This window comes from Python bivittatus, unplaced genomic scaffold (assembly GCF_059951505.1).
Source record: "Python bivittatus isolate LINGU-HERP-01145 unplaced genomic scaffold, Pbiv_v1 ctg000350_np1212, whole genome shotgun sequence".
In the NCBI taxonomy this organism is placed as follows: domain Eukaryota; kingdom Metazoa; phylum Chordata; class Lepidosauria; order Squamata; family Pythonidae; genus Python; species Python bivittatus.
The window spans coordinates 12,466,036-12,481,391 of record NW_028277074.1 but is presented as its reverse complement, the minus strand read 5'-3'; the positions used below and the strand labels follow the sequence as shown (position 1 = coordinate 12,481,391).

At 35.6% G+C, this 15,356-nt stretch overlaps 1 protein-coding gene across 1 annotated transcript in view; it reads left to right on the top strand.

Moving 5' to 3' along the window:
* The window catches only part of SAMSN1 (SAM domain, SH3 domain and nuclear localization signals 1), an 86,440-nt gene extending 72,232 nt beyond the window's left edge, over nucleotides 1–14,208 (top strand). The window contains exons 12-15 of the mRNA XM_088144447.1: nucleotides 871–1,022; nucleotides 4,526–4,732; nucleotides 6,675–6,825; nucleotides 13,063–14,208. Of these exons, the coding sequence (XP_088000573.1) occupies nucleotides 871–1,022; nucleotides 4,526–4,732; nucleotides 6,675–6,825; nucleotides 13,063–13,262 (710 nt within the window). The 3' untranslated portion in view covers nucleotides 13,263–14,208. The remainder of the gene's footprint in view (nucleotides 1–870; nucleotides 1,023–4,525; nucleotides 4,733–6,674; nucleotides 6,826–13,062) is intronic.
* Nucleotides 14,209–15,356: the final 1,148 nt, after the last annotated feature.

Below are 15,356 nucleotides of genomic sequence, written 5' to 3'. Positions count from 1 at the left end.
AATGTGCTGAAGCAGGACTTTTCAGCTTGACCATATATAGAACCTTTGAGACTAAAATTTCCATTCTGCAATGCATCTGAGTCCTTGTGTCTAAAAGTATATTCAGTAGCATGTACAGCAAAAATTTATTCCCATATGCCCGAATTTAGAAGAAAAATTCAACAGTTGATTGTTTAAATATTAATATTATATATTTCATTGGTTTTCAGCCTTGAGGAAGATTTAGGCCCCAGTCCTTACACTACTCTTTGCCAGTTTAGAGTTTGATCATTTTAATGACATTTGTGCTGTTTCAGAACTTTGAGACCAAATTTTCCATCTTTTAACATATCCTTGGAAGTAATAATTATTCTGCAGTATGTGTGAATAAATTATGGGATAAGATCCGGCCAAAGTTAAGTAGTACTAAGTCCTATAAATTCAATAGAACTTTACAATAGTAAATTTAGTAAATTATACTCACTCACTTTTTTAATGTATTCAAGTTACCTGAGTTGAAGAAAAACACAGGACCCCTTATTCATTGTACAAAAGTTTACTGGATTGACAGATGAATATTAACACTGGTGATATCATAGTAACTACTGGGCATATAGTGGCAGGAAGCTGAATTAGGACTTGCAGGCTGTGTCTACAGCACACAGCCCTGTTCTTTAATAACCTGCTGTTCCCTCACCTTACCAAAAAATAGGCTGACCCTCTTTGCAGTAGGGATTTTTCTCTTCACAGATTTTCTGTGAATTAGTTTGGCTTCACGTGGTACCCATCTTAGATTGATTTTATTTATTTATTTATATTTCAAATTTAGATACTGCTCATCTCAGAAAAAGTGACTCTTATGTACAAGTAAACTATTCTTATTGCTTCCAGGTGGTGTAACTTGTTGTTCAGATGGAACAAGCAACAGAGACAGCCTAAGGCTTGATGAAGAAATCAGTTATGTTGGACCATTCTGTGGCAGAGCCAGAGTGCACACAGACTTCACTCCAAGTCCTTACGATTCAGACTCTCTAAAAATCAAGGTGACATTTCTTTATTCTACAGATCTCTTAATGACTTTAAGCTTTAAGCTTTTGTAGATCTATCTACTAATTCTGTTGTAGTTTCTTTGCTAATACCTGTTCACAGGATGATTCCAAAGACTCTGCTGTATAACGTCACTTGACTTACTGCTGTGAAAGCAGTACAGAGTGTTTCACTTTTCCATATTAACAAAAGCAATGATGCTTGTGTCTGTGTTTCCAGCAAAGCAAGGCGTGATTAAGTGTTTCAATGCTGACTAGGAATACTGAAATAATTTTAGCCTAGGAGAAAAGAGACTTTTGCCTATATTACTTTTTTTTTTCCTGGAGCTTATCAGTGATGTGAAACTGGTTGAAGGGAAAACCATCAGGCACTCTGAAAGTGTAATAATTTAATTTAATGCAAATGTTTTCAAGTATGGTATAAACTACATGTCTTGGATCAAGTCATAACCAACATAATATGCTAACTCAAATACTTTGGACTGGATTCAAACCCATTTTTACTCATACATGGAGATGGCAATTCTCCTTTCCTGCTTAATCCTCCACCAAATGTTTTTCTCAATGAACCAGGGTTGTGCAAATTATTTTAACCTTGAAATAGCCACTCACATGTTCCTACCTTGAAACAAAACCTGTATTTTTAGAGATTTGTTTCAAAGTTGATCCAAAATTTTGCAATTTTGATCAGCCTTTCCAGGGTTCATTTGAAACAGCTGAAACACTGGAAAGGCTGATCAAAATTGCAGAATTGGACTATTGTTCTTGTGGCTTGTGATTAGATCCCCCCTGTGATGGACTGGAATGGAGGAAGGGGGGTGAAAACGGTGCTCTCGTCTCCAGAGCAACGCTCTGGAGATAAGTGGAGAAAGCTGGCGCATCCCTAAACATTCCAGAAGATAGTAGAGAGTTGTGCCTGGGAACTACTGGTCAGTCTGAAAAGATTCTGTAAATAAGCGCTAGCTAATAAAGGCCTGACATCAATCTTTTCAGACTGACTCTTGATTGATGTCAGGCCTAGCCCAAGGAACTCCTGGAGACCATGTAGGTTCAATCAGCAAGGTTTATTAGCTAGCGCTTATTTACAGAATCTTTTCAGACTGACCAGTAGTTCCCAGGCACAACTCTCTACTATCTTCTGGAATGTTTAGGGATGCGCCAGCTTTCTCCGCTTATCTCCAGAGCGTTGCTCTGGAGATGAGAGCACCGTTTTCACCCCCCTTCCTCCATTCCAGTCCATCACACACACCCCCTTTTCAAACTTTACCTAACCCAGCATAATTGCATTCCTGTTCCTATTGGTTTTATCTGAATGGGATAATGTAGAAGTGAAATCTTGATAGGAAAGTGGGGGGAAAAAAGCTAGAAGACTTGTGTTCACCTGCCTGGTAAATTACTGCTTGGATTGTTGTTGTTTTTTCTTCCAATTCCTTTGGTTTGGGAAAGTTAAAGTTGATGTCCTGTAGGTGAGTAGGCTGCATATTATGTGCTTTATTTTGCAGGCAGTTAATTCAAATGTGTGCACTACTGTGATTCATGAATTGTGTTACTCATGCTGACTTTGGAAAATGCAAAGCTTACAATAGTGGATTGGTTAGTTTGTTGAGCTTTGGCATGCCGTTGCACTATGTGAAAGTTATAGCATCCTCTACAGAAGTTGAGCTCCTTGGTGCATTTAAAATGCAGAGTCAATGTTGTTTTCAGCTGATTTATTAATTTCAGTTGAATTATTACTTTTTGTATTCTGTCCATGCTCTTGTGGTTTATTTATGTTGAACTTTCAGGATGCATTTAAACATGAAAAAACATTATGTTGGCCTGGTTAGTTTGTTGGCTTGTGTCTTCCTGGTGAGTTTCAAGATTGGTTTTGATGCTGGTATTCTTTGCAAAATCTACATGCTAGTTTATCAGTTTAGCATTAGTAACCTGATTGATTTGTCTGATGAGAAAATAACAATATTCCCTTTGTTTTCTAGAGGAATATTTTCTTAATATTTAAAAAATGTTTTAAAATCACTTATTTTTCTGCAGATCTGATGGCAAGTATAAATTACCAGGGCTTGTCATTCTACTATTCATGTGACCTTGGGTGAAAATCAAGGAAGTAACAGGCTTGTACTGAGTTCCTACTGTTTTCTATAGCCAGAACCCTCAAGCCATTTTCTGCTTTGTTCTGTGTGAATACTGCCAACTCAAAACATTCCAAAAGAACAAATAAAATGCATTGAGTAGGCCTGTTTTATTCAGCTCTAATTTCCACTTTGTGCACCTGTAATCCCCAGTCCAGATTTAATAACATTTGAATGGAACTTCACTCAAAAATAGGAACCAAATTTTTGGTACTATAGATTATTATACTGTTAATGAGACATGCTGGTTAATTTAAGGAATGAGATTGTGTGTGTGTATGTGTGCGTATACACATATGAAAGTGTACAAAATGTTTTAATCTCTTTCTCATAATAGTAGAATCCAGGATAATCTAATGAAACAGAAAGATGGGATAACTAGAACAGTTAAGAACTTGTTTACAGGACACATAACTAAATGACTGAATTTGCTTCCATAAAATATAAAATGATATCTACAATTCTAGACAGAGTTAAATTGGATTAGCCAAACACATTATGGTATCTACCAATTATCTCCAAGACTAGGTCACTATATTTAATTATGAATTGTAAACTGCAGAAATCCATAGCAGTTTTGGTAATATATTAATATAATATAATTAATATCTCTGAATTCTGGTTCTGGAAAATACAATAGAAATTATTGTTGATGTCTTGCTTGTGATTTTCCCATAGGCATGTGGTTTGCCACTGTGGCATTGAACAGGGGAATGGACAGACTTTAGATCTGATTCACATCAGTTCATTATCTTATGCTTAACTGAAAAGTTTTGTCTTCTCTAACTGGTAGTTTTCTTTTGGCACTTTCCTCATGATCTTCCTTCTGTAGTAGACATGATTCAGCTAGAATGGGTTTTTTTTTGTTTTTTTTAGTTTGAACCAAAGGCTTTGTTTTGAGTTTTTCATTAATAATTATTTATTTTCCTTTCACAGAGATTATATGCCTTCTCTTACTGATATCTTAAAATAATACAGAATAGATACTCCAAACATATATTAATGTTTTACCTCAACTTAAATATATATCTAGGCAGTAGAGAGAATATAAGAATTATGCCAATTGTCATTTTATTAGTGCCCCTTCAAAACTTATAGGAATGGTATTGGAAGCAACTATAGTAATTTATTGATTGCATAACTCAGTTAATACATAAATTTTACTAACCCTTTTATAATGTGGAAATCCATGCATATTTATAAAGCAAGTCTAATTTAAATTAGAAAATATGCATTGTTACCTGTTAATTTTCCTTTAAAGTAACTCTTTTTTCCAAAGAAATAAACCAGCTGTATGAATCAGCAATAATCTGTTATTTCATTAAATTATTCTTCATTTTATATTCTATTTTTCTGTTGCTCATCTTCTAGAAAGGAGATATAATTGATATCATCTGTAAAACCCCAATGGGAATGTGGACCGGACAGCTAAACAACAAGGTGGGAAACTTCAAATTTATTTATGTGGATCTGATAATAGAAGAGGAATCTTCACCCAGAAAAATAAAACCACACAAGAAAAGTAAAGGGGCCAAGCTTAATTCTCTTCAGGAATTCTTGGAGCAAATCCATCTCCAGGTTAGCAAAAACTGAAAACGTGTGTCTTGAATTATTCTTCATTTTTAGATTTGTTTTCCAGCTCAAAGTTGCTGCTTATGTCTATGGCTTGCTTTGGACTAATAAAACATCCCCCCCCCTTTGGGGTTTAATTTGTTTCATATTAAATTGCAGTTCATGGTTTTCACTCAGTTTGGTTGTTATGTAGATAACAAGGTACCATTCACTCTAGTTTCTTTCAGTTTGTTTCTTTTCTTCATGCCCATTTTTTCCCAAGATCCGTTCTTTATCAAATAAAGATCTATCTGATATTTATATCCTCTAATCACCTTTACATTCTTCACTAATTCTCAATCTTTCATCATAATTAATCAAATCAACCATACTTTTTGATTCATTCATTTTCAGTATGTACATATAGTTAGTCTTAAGCTTAAGTCATGCAACTGAAACTAACAGACCTTTTTCTAAGCAAGTAGTCATCAGTCACCATTCTCAGTCATTCTTTGGTCTCCAAATGGACCAATGATTTTTTATCTTCTGTCTTGTCTCTTTCCCCTCTACTATTCATGTCACCTAAAATTTTGTTTTCCTCCTGAGTCACATTCTTTCAGGATGTTGCACAATTTTTAGCCAAATTCTTCACTGGATTTTCCATTATCATTTACTGGAGCATAATATGCAATTATCACCAATCTATGGATTTCTGCTGTCAAATGCACCCATGTAATCTAGATGACACCAATTCATAGATCCTGACATATTTTAATCTTATTCATAATTATGCCTACACCTTCACTTTCTTGCATATTTTCACCAATTCAACAACTTCATTCTATTATATCCATATTTTTTCTCCTGGTTTCACAATCAGTAAACATATCTATTTTCTTTCCTGTGATTTCATCTGATAATTCATGTTCTTTACCATAAATTCATCTTACAATCCAAGTCTCAATCTTCCATATGCTATAGTCAACAGTAAAGAGCCCCATAGATATTTATCTCTGTTGTTGTTGTTCAGTCGTTAAGTCGTGTCCGACTCTTCGTGACCCCATGAACCATATTGCACCAGGCCTTCCTGTCCTTCACTGCCTCCCTGAGTTTGCTCAGTTTCATGCTCATTGCTTCAGTGATGCTATCTAACCATCTCATCCTCTGCTGTCCTCTTCTCCTTTTGCCTTCAATCTTTCTCAGCATCAGGGTCTTTTCCAAAGACTCCTCTCTTCGCATTAGGTGGCCAAAGTATCTGACCTTGAGCTTCATTATCAGTCCTTCCAATGAGCAATCAGGGTTGATTTCCTTTAAGATTGACTGGTTTGACCTCCTAGCAGTCCAGGGGACTCTTAAGAGTCTTCTCCAGCACCACAGTTCAAAATATTTATCTCTACTATCAATTAAGGCTTTCACATAACTCTTTTTAATAACATATAGAACATATAGAGTAGGTTACTAGTCTTAGTCATGGTTGTGCTATTTATATAAAGACAGTACTGATAGGTTTTGACACATTTTGGCCAGTATGCCACAACTTCAATGAATACTTAGTTTTACTTCAAGGATGCTCATGCTATTCTATACAAAGTAGGATGACTTATCTAGCAATTGCCTTGTACAGGTAGTCCTTGCTTAACAACCATTTGTTCAGTGACCATTTGAAGTTACAACAGTGCTGAATGAAAGGTAGTTATGACCGGTCCTTGGTTATGGCCATTGCAGCACCCCTGCGGTCACATGATCAAAATTTGGGTGCTTGGTGACAGCCTGCCTGCATTTACGGCCACAGTGTGCACTTCAATTTTTATTTATTTATTTATTTATTTATTTATTAAATTTGTACGCCGCCCAATTCCCTCCACCCACCTATCTTCTCCTCACCTCTGACCTTTTGGCTGCCCTGCACTCCGTGAATGTAAAAATGTCAGTCTTTATTACATTTGGAATTTACATTTTTCTCTTCTAGGACTATTTATCAACCCTTTTGCTAAATGGCTATCAGACATTAGAAGATTTGAAAGATCTAAATGAAAAGCATTTAATTGAACTTAACATCAAAGATCCAGAAGACAGGACAAGGCTACTTTCAGCTATTGAGAATCTGCAAGACTCTGAAAGTAGGTGCTACATTTCTATTGGTACTACACTGGCATTAAAATGAATACACATATAAAATTAAAAATAATGGTGAAAGTTGGATGTACTATACAACTGTGGATGTGCCTCAGAAGGCTTTCAATATATTACATGATCTGCTTACCATTTAAGAATGAAAAAATATATATATATTTAAAATATGTAAATCACAATGTAAATCACTTAAATATTTTTGAGAATATGTAAACATCATTGTAAAAGTCATGTCCACTTGTCACTAGCATTAGTGGCAAACTTCTCATTGGTTTTAATTGAACTATCCAGTGACTTGCTAAAGTTATATTAAGGAAACAAGATTAGCTTCCTGTTGTTAATTTGAAGTGGTTGAAGGAACATGCATTTCTCAGCAACAGTATGAACTATAATGGTGAGAATGTATACTCCCAGAAGAGTTATCCTGATGGCATGTCACAGACAAGGGATCCATGAAACAAAATCCACTCAAGAAGGAAATGGCACACCTGCTCCAATATTTTGTCAAGAAAACCATATAGATATTCATAACCAGGACAATGTCAACATACTATTGAAGATGAGTCACTTAGGCTGGGTGATATCCATTGAGCTGCTAAGGAAGGACAAAGGGCAAGTATGAGTAACACTGGCTTTTATAAAATGGCTGAGTTAAAGCTGAAAGGACCCCCAGTTGCTGATTACCACAATAGGAAAAGACAATAGGAAAGTTTCATGCTATAAATATGTATACCATCAATTAACAGCAGAGGGCAATCAAATTCTCTACTTTGTGAAGAAAATCATAGAAGAAATGGAATAACCATTGTTATTAACAAAATTGGGTCAAAGTCAGGGCTCACATGCAACACCGAAAGTAACTGAATGATCTAAGAAAAAAAAAGCCCATCTAAACCCTAAGTTCCATAGAACAAGAAGAGACAAGGAACAAAGAACTTGAGGATGATAATCAAATATGTTTAAGAAAATTACAGAAATAAATGGAAATTTTCATGCAAACATGGGCATATAATGCTTAAATTTTTGTAAATCTAGATTTCATTCATACATGCAGTGACAGCTGCCAGATATACAAGTGTAATTCAGAAGAAGCAGAAGCAGCTGAAATCATAGCCAGTAGATAATAGAAAAAGCAAGGGTGTTCCAAAAGACATCTATTTTTGGTCAAATGATTATTCAAAGACTTTTGACTTTGTAGACTTTAACAAATTGTGGATAACCATTAAGACCATGGATTGAAAATATCATCATCCTACTGATGAATTTGTATGGAGGATCAGACTAAATCATTGTATAGTGCAAAACGTGTGTTTGTATCAGTGCAAATAGGCAGAGAAGTTGAAGTAATAAGCAATTTTAACTTCCTAGGCTCAAAATTTTACAGGGATAATGATTATAGTCATGAAATAGATTACTGTTACTTGAGAGAAAGACATTAGTTTGGTATAATTTTCCATGAATTTCTAGATGGAAAATCACTTCATCTTATTGGTGTTTATTTCTAAACTTCATGGAGCTGGAATCCTGATGGCTGTTATTTCACCAGAAGACTGTTGCCTTGAAGCCACTGGACAAAATCTTGCATAGTAACAATTGCCTGCTTGTCACTAAGTAAAAGTAGTCTATGAACAGTGGAGCAATGATAGTGGACAAAAGACACATAGGGATCAAATATATGTATGGTTTATGTGTAAGTTATGTTCTTTTGCTGACATTGCGCACTTAGTTTGAGACATGTATTCAGATCACAAAACATGAAGTTCTCAATGGCAAAGTGGCCTTCCTGATTGCTACAGAAAAGTAGTTCTTCCACCTTGTAGATTAGTAATGGAGAAGATTGGAAAAGAAAAGTATGTGATGGTATATAATAGGTTGTTCAGTCAAGTAGTTATAATGAAAGAAAGAGAAGCCAATATGATCCTGGGGTTAACACTTAGCAGAATAACTAATTCTGCATGACCTTTGCAAAATCACAGCACTGAAGTCAAACCAAGTGGAAAATTGGGTTGAAAAAGCTGGACATCATTGGTATAACTAAATATTGCATCTGATATCAACTTTCCAAGGTCAATATTTATAATTCTGCCTGCTAAAAATGATTTTTCTAATTAAAATTGATTATGTGTACTGCTTAGGAGTCAAAAGCATAATTATATAAGAGGGCTAGTTATCGGCTACAAAAAATATACTGAAATACTTACAATCAAGTTTAGCCTTCACCTCAATATGTAAATGCTCTTTTGAATAAAACTGGATAGGACAACATTCTTACAAATTTTGGGACTTATGGTTGTTTTCCTTGAAGAAGCATTTGCTTGACATATGGTCCAATTATGACATGAATTTTCTCTGTGTCCAAAAGTTTAGACTCTTGGCTTTCATTAATTTCACTGTAGAGATAATAAATTCATATAACCAATCACTTTAATACTGATTACATGCAAAATAAATGCCAAAGACCAATAGAAATAAATATTTGTATTGTTAAAAAGTACAGGGCATTCTTTCAGAGGAAGTAATATTACATTCATCAAGCTTCTAAAACTAATACATTAACATAAAATGTGTCTCTAAACTAATGCAGTAACCTAAAATGTGTCTCCAGGCTTCAACTATAATTCATTTTAAAATGTCTAACAATGAACCCTAACCAGGCAGGCATATTTTTGCAAGTTCTGATTCACTCAAACAAAGTTCCTGTAATCCATGACAATGTTCTCTGCATATGTCCCACTGACATTCATAGCACTTAACTAATAAAGTTTATGAACTAATTCTACAGAAAAACCTTTCATCTTGTTCAGGAAAAAATGTTTACATAGGGCATTTATACATGCATCATGAAATGCATACTGTCATGGTTTGTACATGATCCATAATGGTAGGTTCGCATGCTACATACTGCCAAAACAAGTGAATCACCTTATGGCTTATGGTGTGTTACATATATCTCACATCTGCAATCACAACAAGGCTATATCATAGATCTAATTAGATAAGATAAGCTCTAAGTGAGCCTGAATTTCTAGAGCTTCATTAAAGTCAGGAGAGGCTGCAACAATTATACTCACAATATTATGTAAGCTAGAAAACTATACATTTAAGGGGGAAAATTAAGTTTCAAGGGTAAACCAAGGATAAGAAATGCATATAATGAATATTTATAACCAAGGTCTTGTTAGAGTACAGGTATCAGCCTTATATTTCTTCAATATCCATACCCTAATCCTACAGACTAAAGTAATATAGAATATACATGTCAAAATGATGCACATCATAGGGTCTACTAACACTATCTTATATAACTCGGACCAAAAGCCATTTATCTTTTATGAAATTGTTTTACTTTAGGGAAATTACACGACTTCTACAAGTTGATAAGATAGTATGTTCCACTGATTCAGCAATATTTAGTAGTAACTTTAAAAAAATAAAATAAAACCAATTTCTCTACCCTGTGTCTTTAACTAATATTTTACAGATTAAGACTGACATTTGTCATTTGTGGTAAAATGCTTTAAATCAAAGCACACATTCAGTTAGGAAGCAATATGAAAAGATTAAAGTGTCACAGGTTTGAGAACTGCAGACTTCCAATAGAAAGGTCCAAACTGTAGCCTGAGAGCACAATTGATTTGCTGGGAATTGAATAATATTGGCCAACTGCTTGTTACCTCCTTCTTGATAGTGACTCCCAGTGACAGTGATACACTTCTCTCAGCTCAAATCACCATCAGGCTCCGTGACAAGCTGGCTGAAAAATAGAACTCCTTGTTACATCATGCATTGATAGCTTTGCTATAAGAATGGCAGTGAGCACGGTGGAAAGCAAGCAAACCATGCAACCATGCAGGACCAACACTAGGAACAATCACAATCTCCCTCTAGATAGTACCATTATACCTTGCTTGAAATAGGACTGCTTATTCCTTAGCAGGGGTTAAGGGGAGTGGGGTTTGGGGAGTGGGGTTCCTCTATTCTGTAGAGGGATTTCATTCAAAAGTGGTAAAGGTACATTTAGAGTTACTTGGTTTGCATACACACTAAAGTTTTGTACTAGTTTTTAAACATTTGACTAAACTGAACTTCCCAGGGGGGTTGGCCTCACTGGTTTTTAGAAACTGTTTTAAATCAATCTGGTTAAAAAAACAACAACCATTATTGGTGAACTTCACTTTCTAGGATTTTTGATCAGAGCTTCTCCCCATTATGTTTCACAATGTCACAGGTGCATCTGGGACATTGATCTTCAAATCAATCTAAGTCTTGTTCCCAGGCTTGAGCAAGAGGGTTCTTCAAAATGGGTACATGCTAGCCTCTTACCTCTCTACCAACATCATTCTGAAGTCTTGTTGGGTCTTCACTCTGGCTAGACTGGATGCATTGCCCTCTGCTGTTCTGCTGTGGTGCTACAAAAATACTCCCTATGTAGGTGGAGATAGTCACCAGCGTCCTTGAACTATATGTTCCTTTAATGCTCTCTCTACAGAGAATCCCAGAGAACTTTATCCAGCCTGTCCTGGAGAAATTCCCCAGCAAAAAGCAGGATTTCTATTTGTCTTTTTTGTCTAACTCTTTTTTGGATTACCCAATTTTGTGCCTCTATAAGCATATATACTATTTGCATATAAATAGTTGCTTAGTTACTTGCTTAAATAGTAAATATGCCAAAGCTTTTCTAATTTTTTTCCCCAAAACTTTATTTACTATGCATTGGAGAAAAGATTTTATATCACAATTATATTAATATAAATAACCAAATAAAATCTTGATAAAAAAAAATTGGCCAATTGGTAAGTTTATACTATCTATTTATTTACTGATAGCGTATACATTTTACCAATCTTAACATGCAACCTAGCTTTTTTTGCCCATTTTTTTTAAAAAAAGCGTTACTTTTTATTCATGAATTGAAAATGCAATACAGGTAGTTCTCGACTTACAACCACAATTGGGACCAGAATTTCCATGACTAAATGATGTGGTCATAAAGTGAGACATCATGTGACTCCATTGCTTAACGATGGCCATCCTGGCATTCCCCATTGCCATTGTTAAGTGAATTCCACTAGTTGTTACCTGAGGACCCTCCCCAATCCAAGGCATTCTAGGCTTGGTCCCTCTCAGCCTTGAGTCTCAGTAAGGTAAAGGACTGCCTCCAACTCCATCCACCCGCCTATCTCCCCACCCATCTCTGCCCTTTTGATCACCCTGCACCCTGCCTTGTGGGGCGGCAAGAGCCCCAGAACTGCGCGGCTCTGAGGCTGCTTGCCATGCTGTAGCTCAGGGGCTTCTTGGCACTCCTTCCCCCTTCACTTGCTTGCCCCAGCCCCCTCCTTCCCCCTTTGCTCGCATGCACCAGCACCCTTCTTCCTCCTTCGTTCACTCACATGCACTGTGCCCTCCTTCCCTCCTTCCCTCGCTCCACACACCACCACCCTCTGTCCCCCTTTGTTTGCATGCATGCACCATGCCCTCCTTCCATTTTGCGCTCACTCACACACACCAGCACTCTCCTTCCCCCTTTGCTCACTTGCACGTACATACTGCACCCTCCTTCCTTCAGCCACATGCATCAGTATCAGCAATCATGGTCAATGGTCAAAGATAATAGGAGCTGTGTCAGCCTTGTGAGGTAGTCCAGACAGGAAGCACACCCAGATGATGTAACACTATTTTATTGTAAGGTTATATTAACAGAATCTTGCAAGTATGAAAGTACATTTCATCCCCATCACCTTTACAGCCCAAGAAACTAGGGAAGGTCCCTTCTGAGATGTTTCCCATGTCCACATTCCCGCTGTAGGCTAAGCTGCCTCTTATCCAACCAATTCCCTGTCTGTGGCACTTCTCCCTGTCTCTCAAGGTCATTCCCACATACCATCGCAAGTTGTAATTGAAAACATCTGGAGGACACCAGGATGGAGAAGAATCATTTAATTTATCTTTCTCATGTGTATGTTGCTTTATGAACACATGACGTTGAAATAATACCTATAAACCAACTTAATAAAAAACTTAATGAATCAAGTTGGGTTGAAAAATAAATGTTATGCAATAAGCTTCATGGCTGACACCACTTGTTTTCTGTTCTAACTGCCATTCAGTAACAGACTTTTATTTCACTATTGGAAGAACTTTGTAAGGTACTTTATGCTTTTCCTCAGGTCTTGTTGAACTAGTTTTTAATCTCTAAGAGGGTTTTAATTTTTTTTTTTTTTCAGATGAACAAGACCAGGAAAGAGAACAAATGCCACAGATGTTGAACCCTAACGTCAACCTTAACAAGACACAATTAAATGACTGTCCAAGAGATTCTGGTTGTTACATCTCATCAGAAACATCAGATAACAGCAAAGAAGACCTAGATGCAGAAAATCTCTCTGACATGGTCCAGAAAATCTCCATCACTGAATCAGATTGAACGTTGTTTAAATTTCCAGCAAATTATTAATACTGATTTGGCAGTTTCAAGAAATGCATTGAACTTATTTGTTTGCAAAGTATGCAATAATTGACAATAGTATACATTATTAATTTTGAGACTGTATTTGATTCCCATCTTTTTATCACACTATGCAAACAAATAATATAAATTTCTTATGTTATTATTTGCAATTTTCCTAAAATGCAGTAATTGAGTTGTATACAGAATTTGTATAGGAAATTAAATTTCTATAATATGAGAATAACATTAGTTTATTATTCTGTGACTGTTCACCTATAAATTTAAATATTGTAAAAATGTATATAATTATTATTTTATTTGAAAAAATATATAGCCATCCTTTTAATCTAATGCTATATTTCTATAAAATACTTTTTAATACAATTAAAATGTAATGATCACTTTTTTTCATATAAATATTTCTAGGCCTATTTTAATTAATTCACTGTGAAGAATGATGTCTAATCAGTTAAAACAGTTTCTATTACCATAAAGTAAATGAATGCATATATATATATACACACACAGTGTATACAGGAGAGAGAGAGAGAGAGAGATTACATTATTTATGACATTTAATTGTGTATCCTGAATACTTCATCCATATGTTCATTTTTCCTCATGTACCTTTCATTATTTTCTTCAGATTATAGAAGGTTAATTATTAACAGCAAGTCATTTTCTTTTCCCACAAGTCTTTTTTAATGTGTGTGATGTACAAATAGACATTTAGAAATATATATTTATTTACCAAGCAATAATTTTAAAAAAAGTGTATAATATTGTCTCTTCCTCAGTAATGTCACATCAGCTATGCATTTTATAAAGATGTGTAAATATTCCCTTAAAAATAAATTGATTATGTACCATGAAGTCAGTGTTGACTCTTAGTGACCACACAGATAGACTCGTCCAGAATGATTTGTCTGCCTCCTGGCTGTTCAGCATTTCCCAACCTGCTGCTGTAACTAGGTCCATCCACTTTGATGCTGGCCATCCTCTTCTGTTTCCTTTCACCTTTCCCAGCATTATTGATTTCTGAATCTTTGCATAATGTGTCTAAAATACAATAAATTGAGCCTGGCCATTTGTACTTTAACTGAGAACTGAAGATTGCTTTGTTCTTTGATCAATTCCCCCCCCCCCCCTTGACTATCCATGGTATTGTCAAGAGTTTCTCCAACACCAGAGTTCAAAATAAAATAAATCAATGTCACTGAATTGTTGTAATGTTCATGTAAGAATATAATATTATTATTTTAGCTATCATTGCATGTATTACAATTCAGAGGGTGAACAAAGATTCTACCAAGAGATGGGCTATAAAACAGCCCAGATTTTTCAGCTGGAAGTCTGTTTAAGATCTGTAATCTCTCAACTTTGAAAAGCCAGCTGCTCTAATTTTGTTAATGATTTTGCAGTAACTTCCTTGAGTGTGTTATGTTTCAATTTTTCCACATCACAATTGAACTATACTAATACTTGCAGCTAAGAAAATCTGCATTGGTAGAATGAAACACAGATCCTGGGTGAATGATCATCAAGTCAGATATGACTAACCCCACTGACATGGTTGCAGGCTTCCAAAAAGCATAAGGAACCATAGGTAGCTTTGCAAATAACATATTGTGATATTTGTCCAGAAGGAAGGGTAGTATAGCAGGATAAGGCTTGGAAATAAGGCCCTAGCAAAATTAGAAAGTGATGTTCAAGTTGGACTTGAAATGATCTATAACGCATATTTACAGCATTTTCAACTGCAAATCAGGTGGAAAGAAAGCATATGAGCTATTCTTTACTGTCCCTTCATTTTATGACCTTACTTATTGGGTTAGTTTATTTGGAAGCATGTTCTGTTTCACTTTTTCAGTTCCTAATTTGTAGTTTAGGTGTGGGATGACCTCATGTTTTCCCTATCTTATGTCTTTGTTTTGGTCTGCATAAGTTGCTGCTGTTTCTTGGAAGAAGGGGAAAAGGCTGTGAAGCTCCTGTTTTGAAAGGTTAGGGATATGTGATTGGAAACACTATTTCTGTCTGAGACTCTGGAGAATTGTTACCAACCAGCATAAA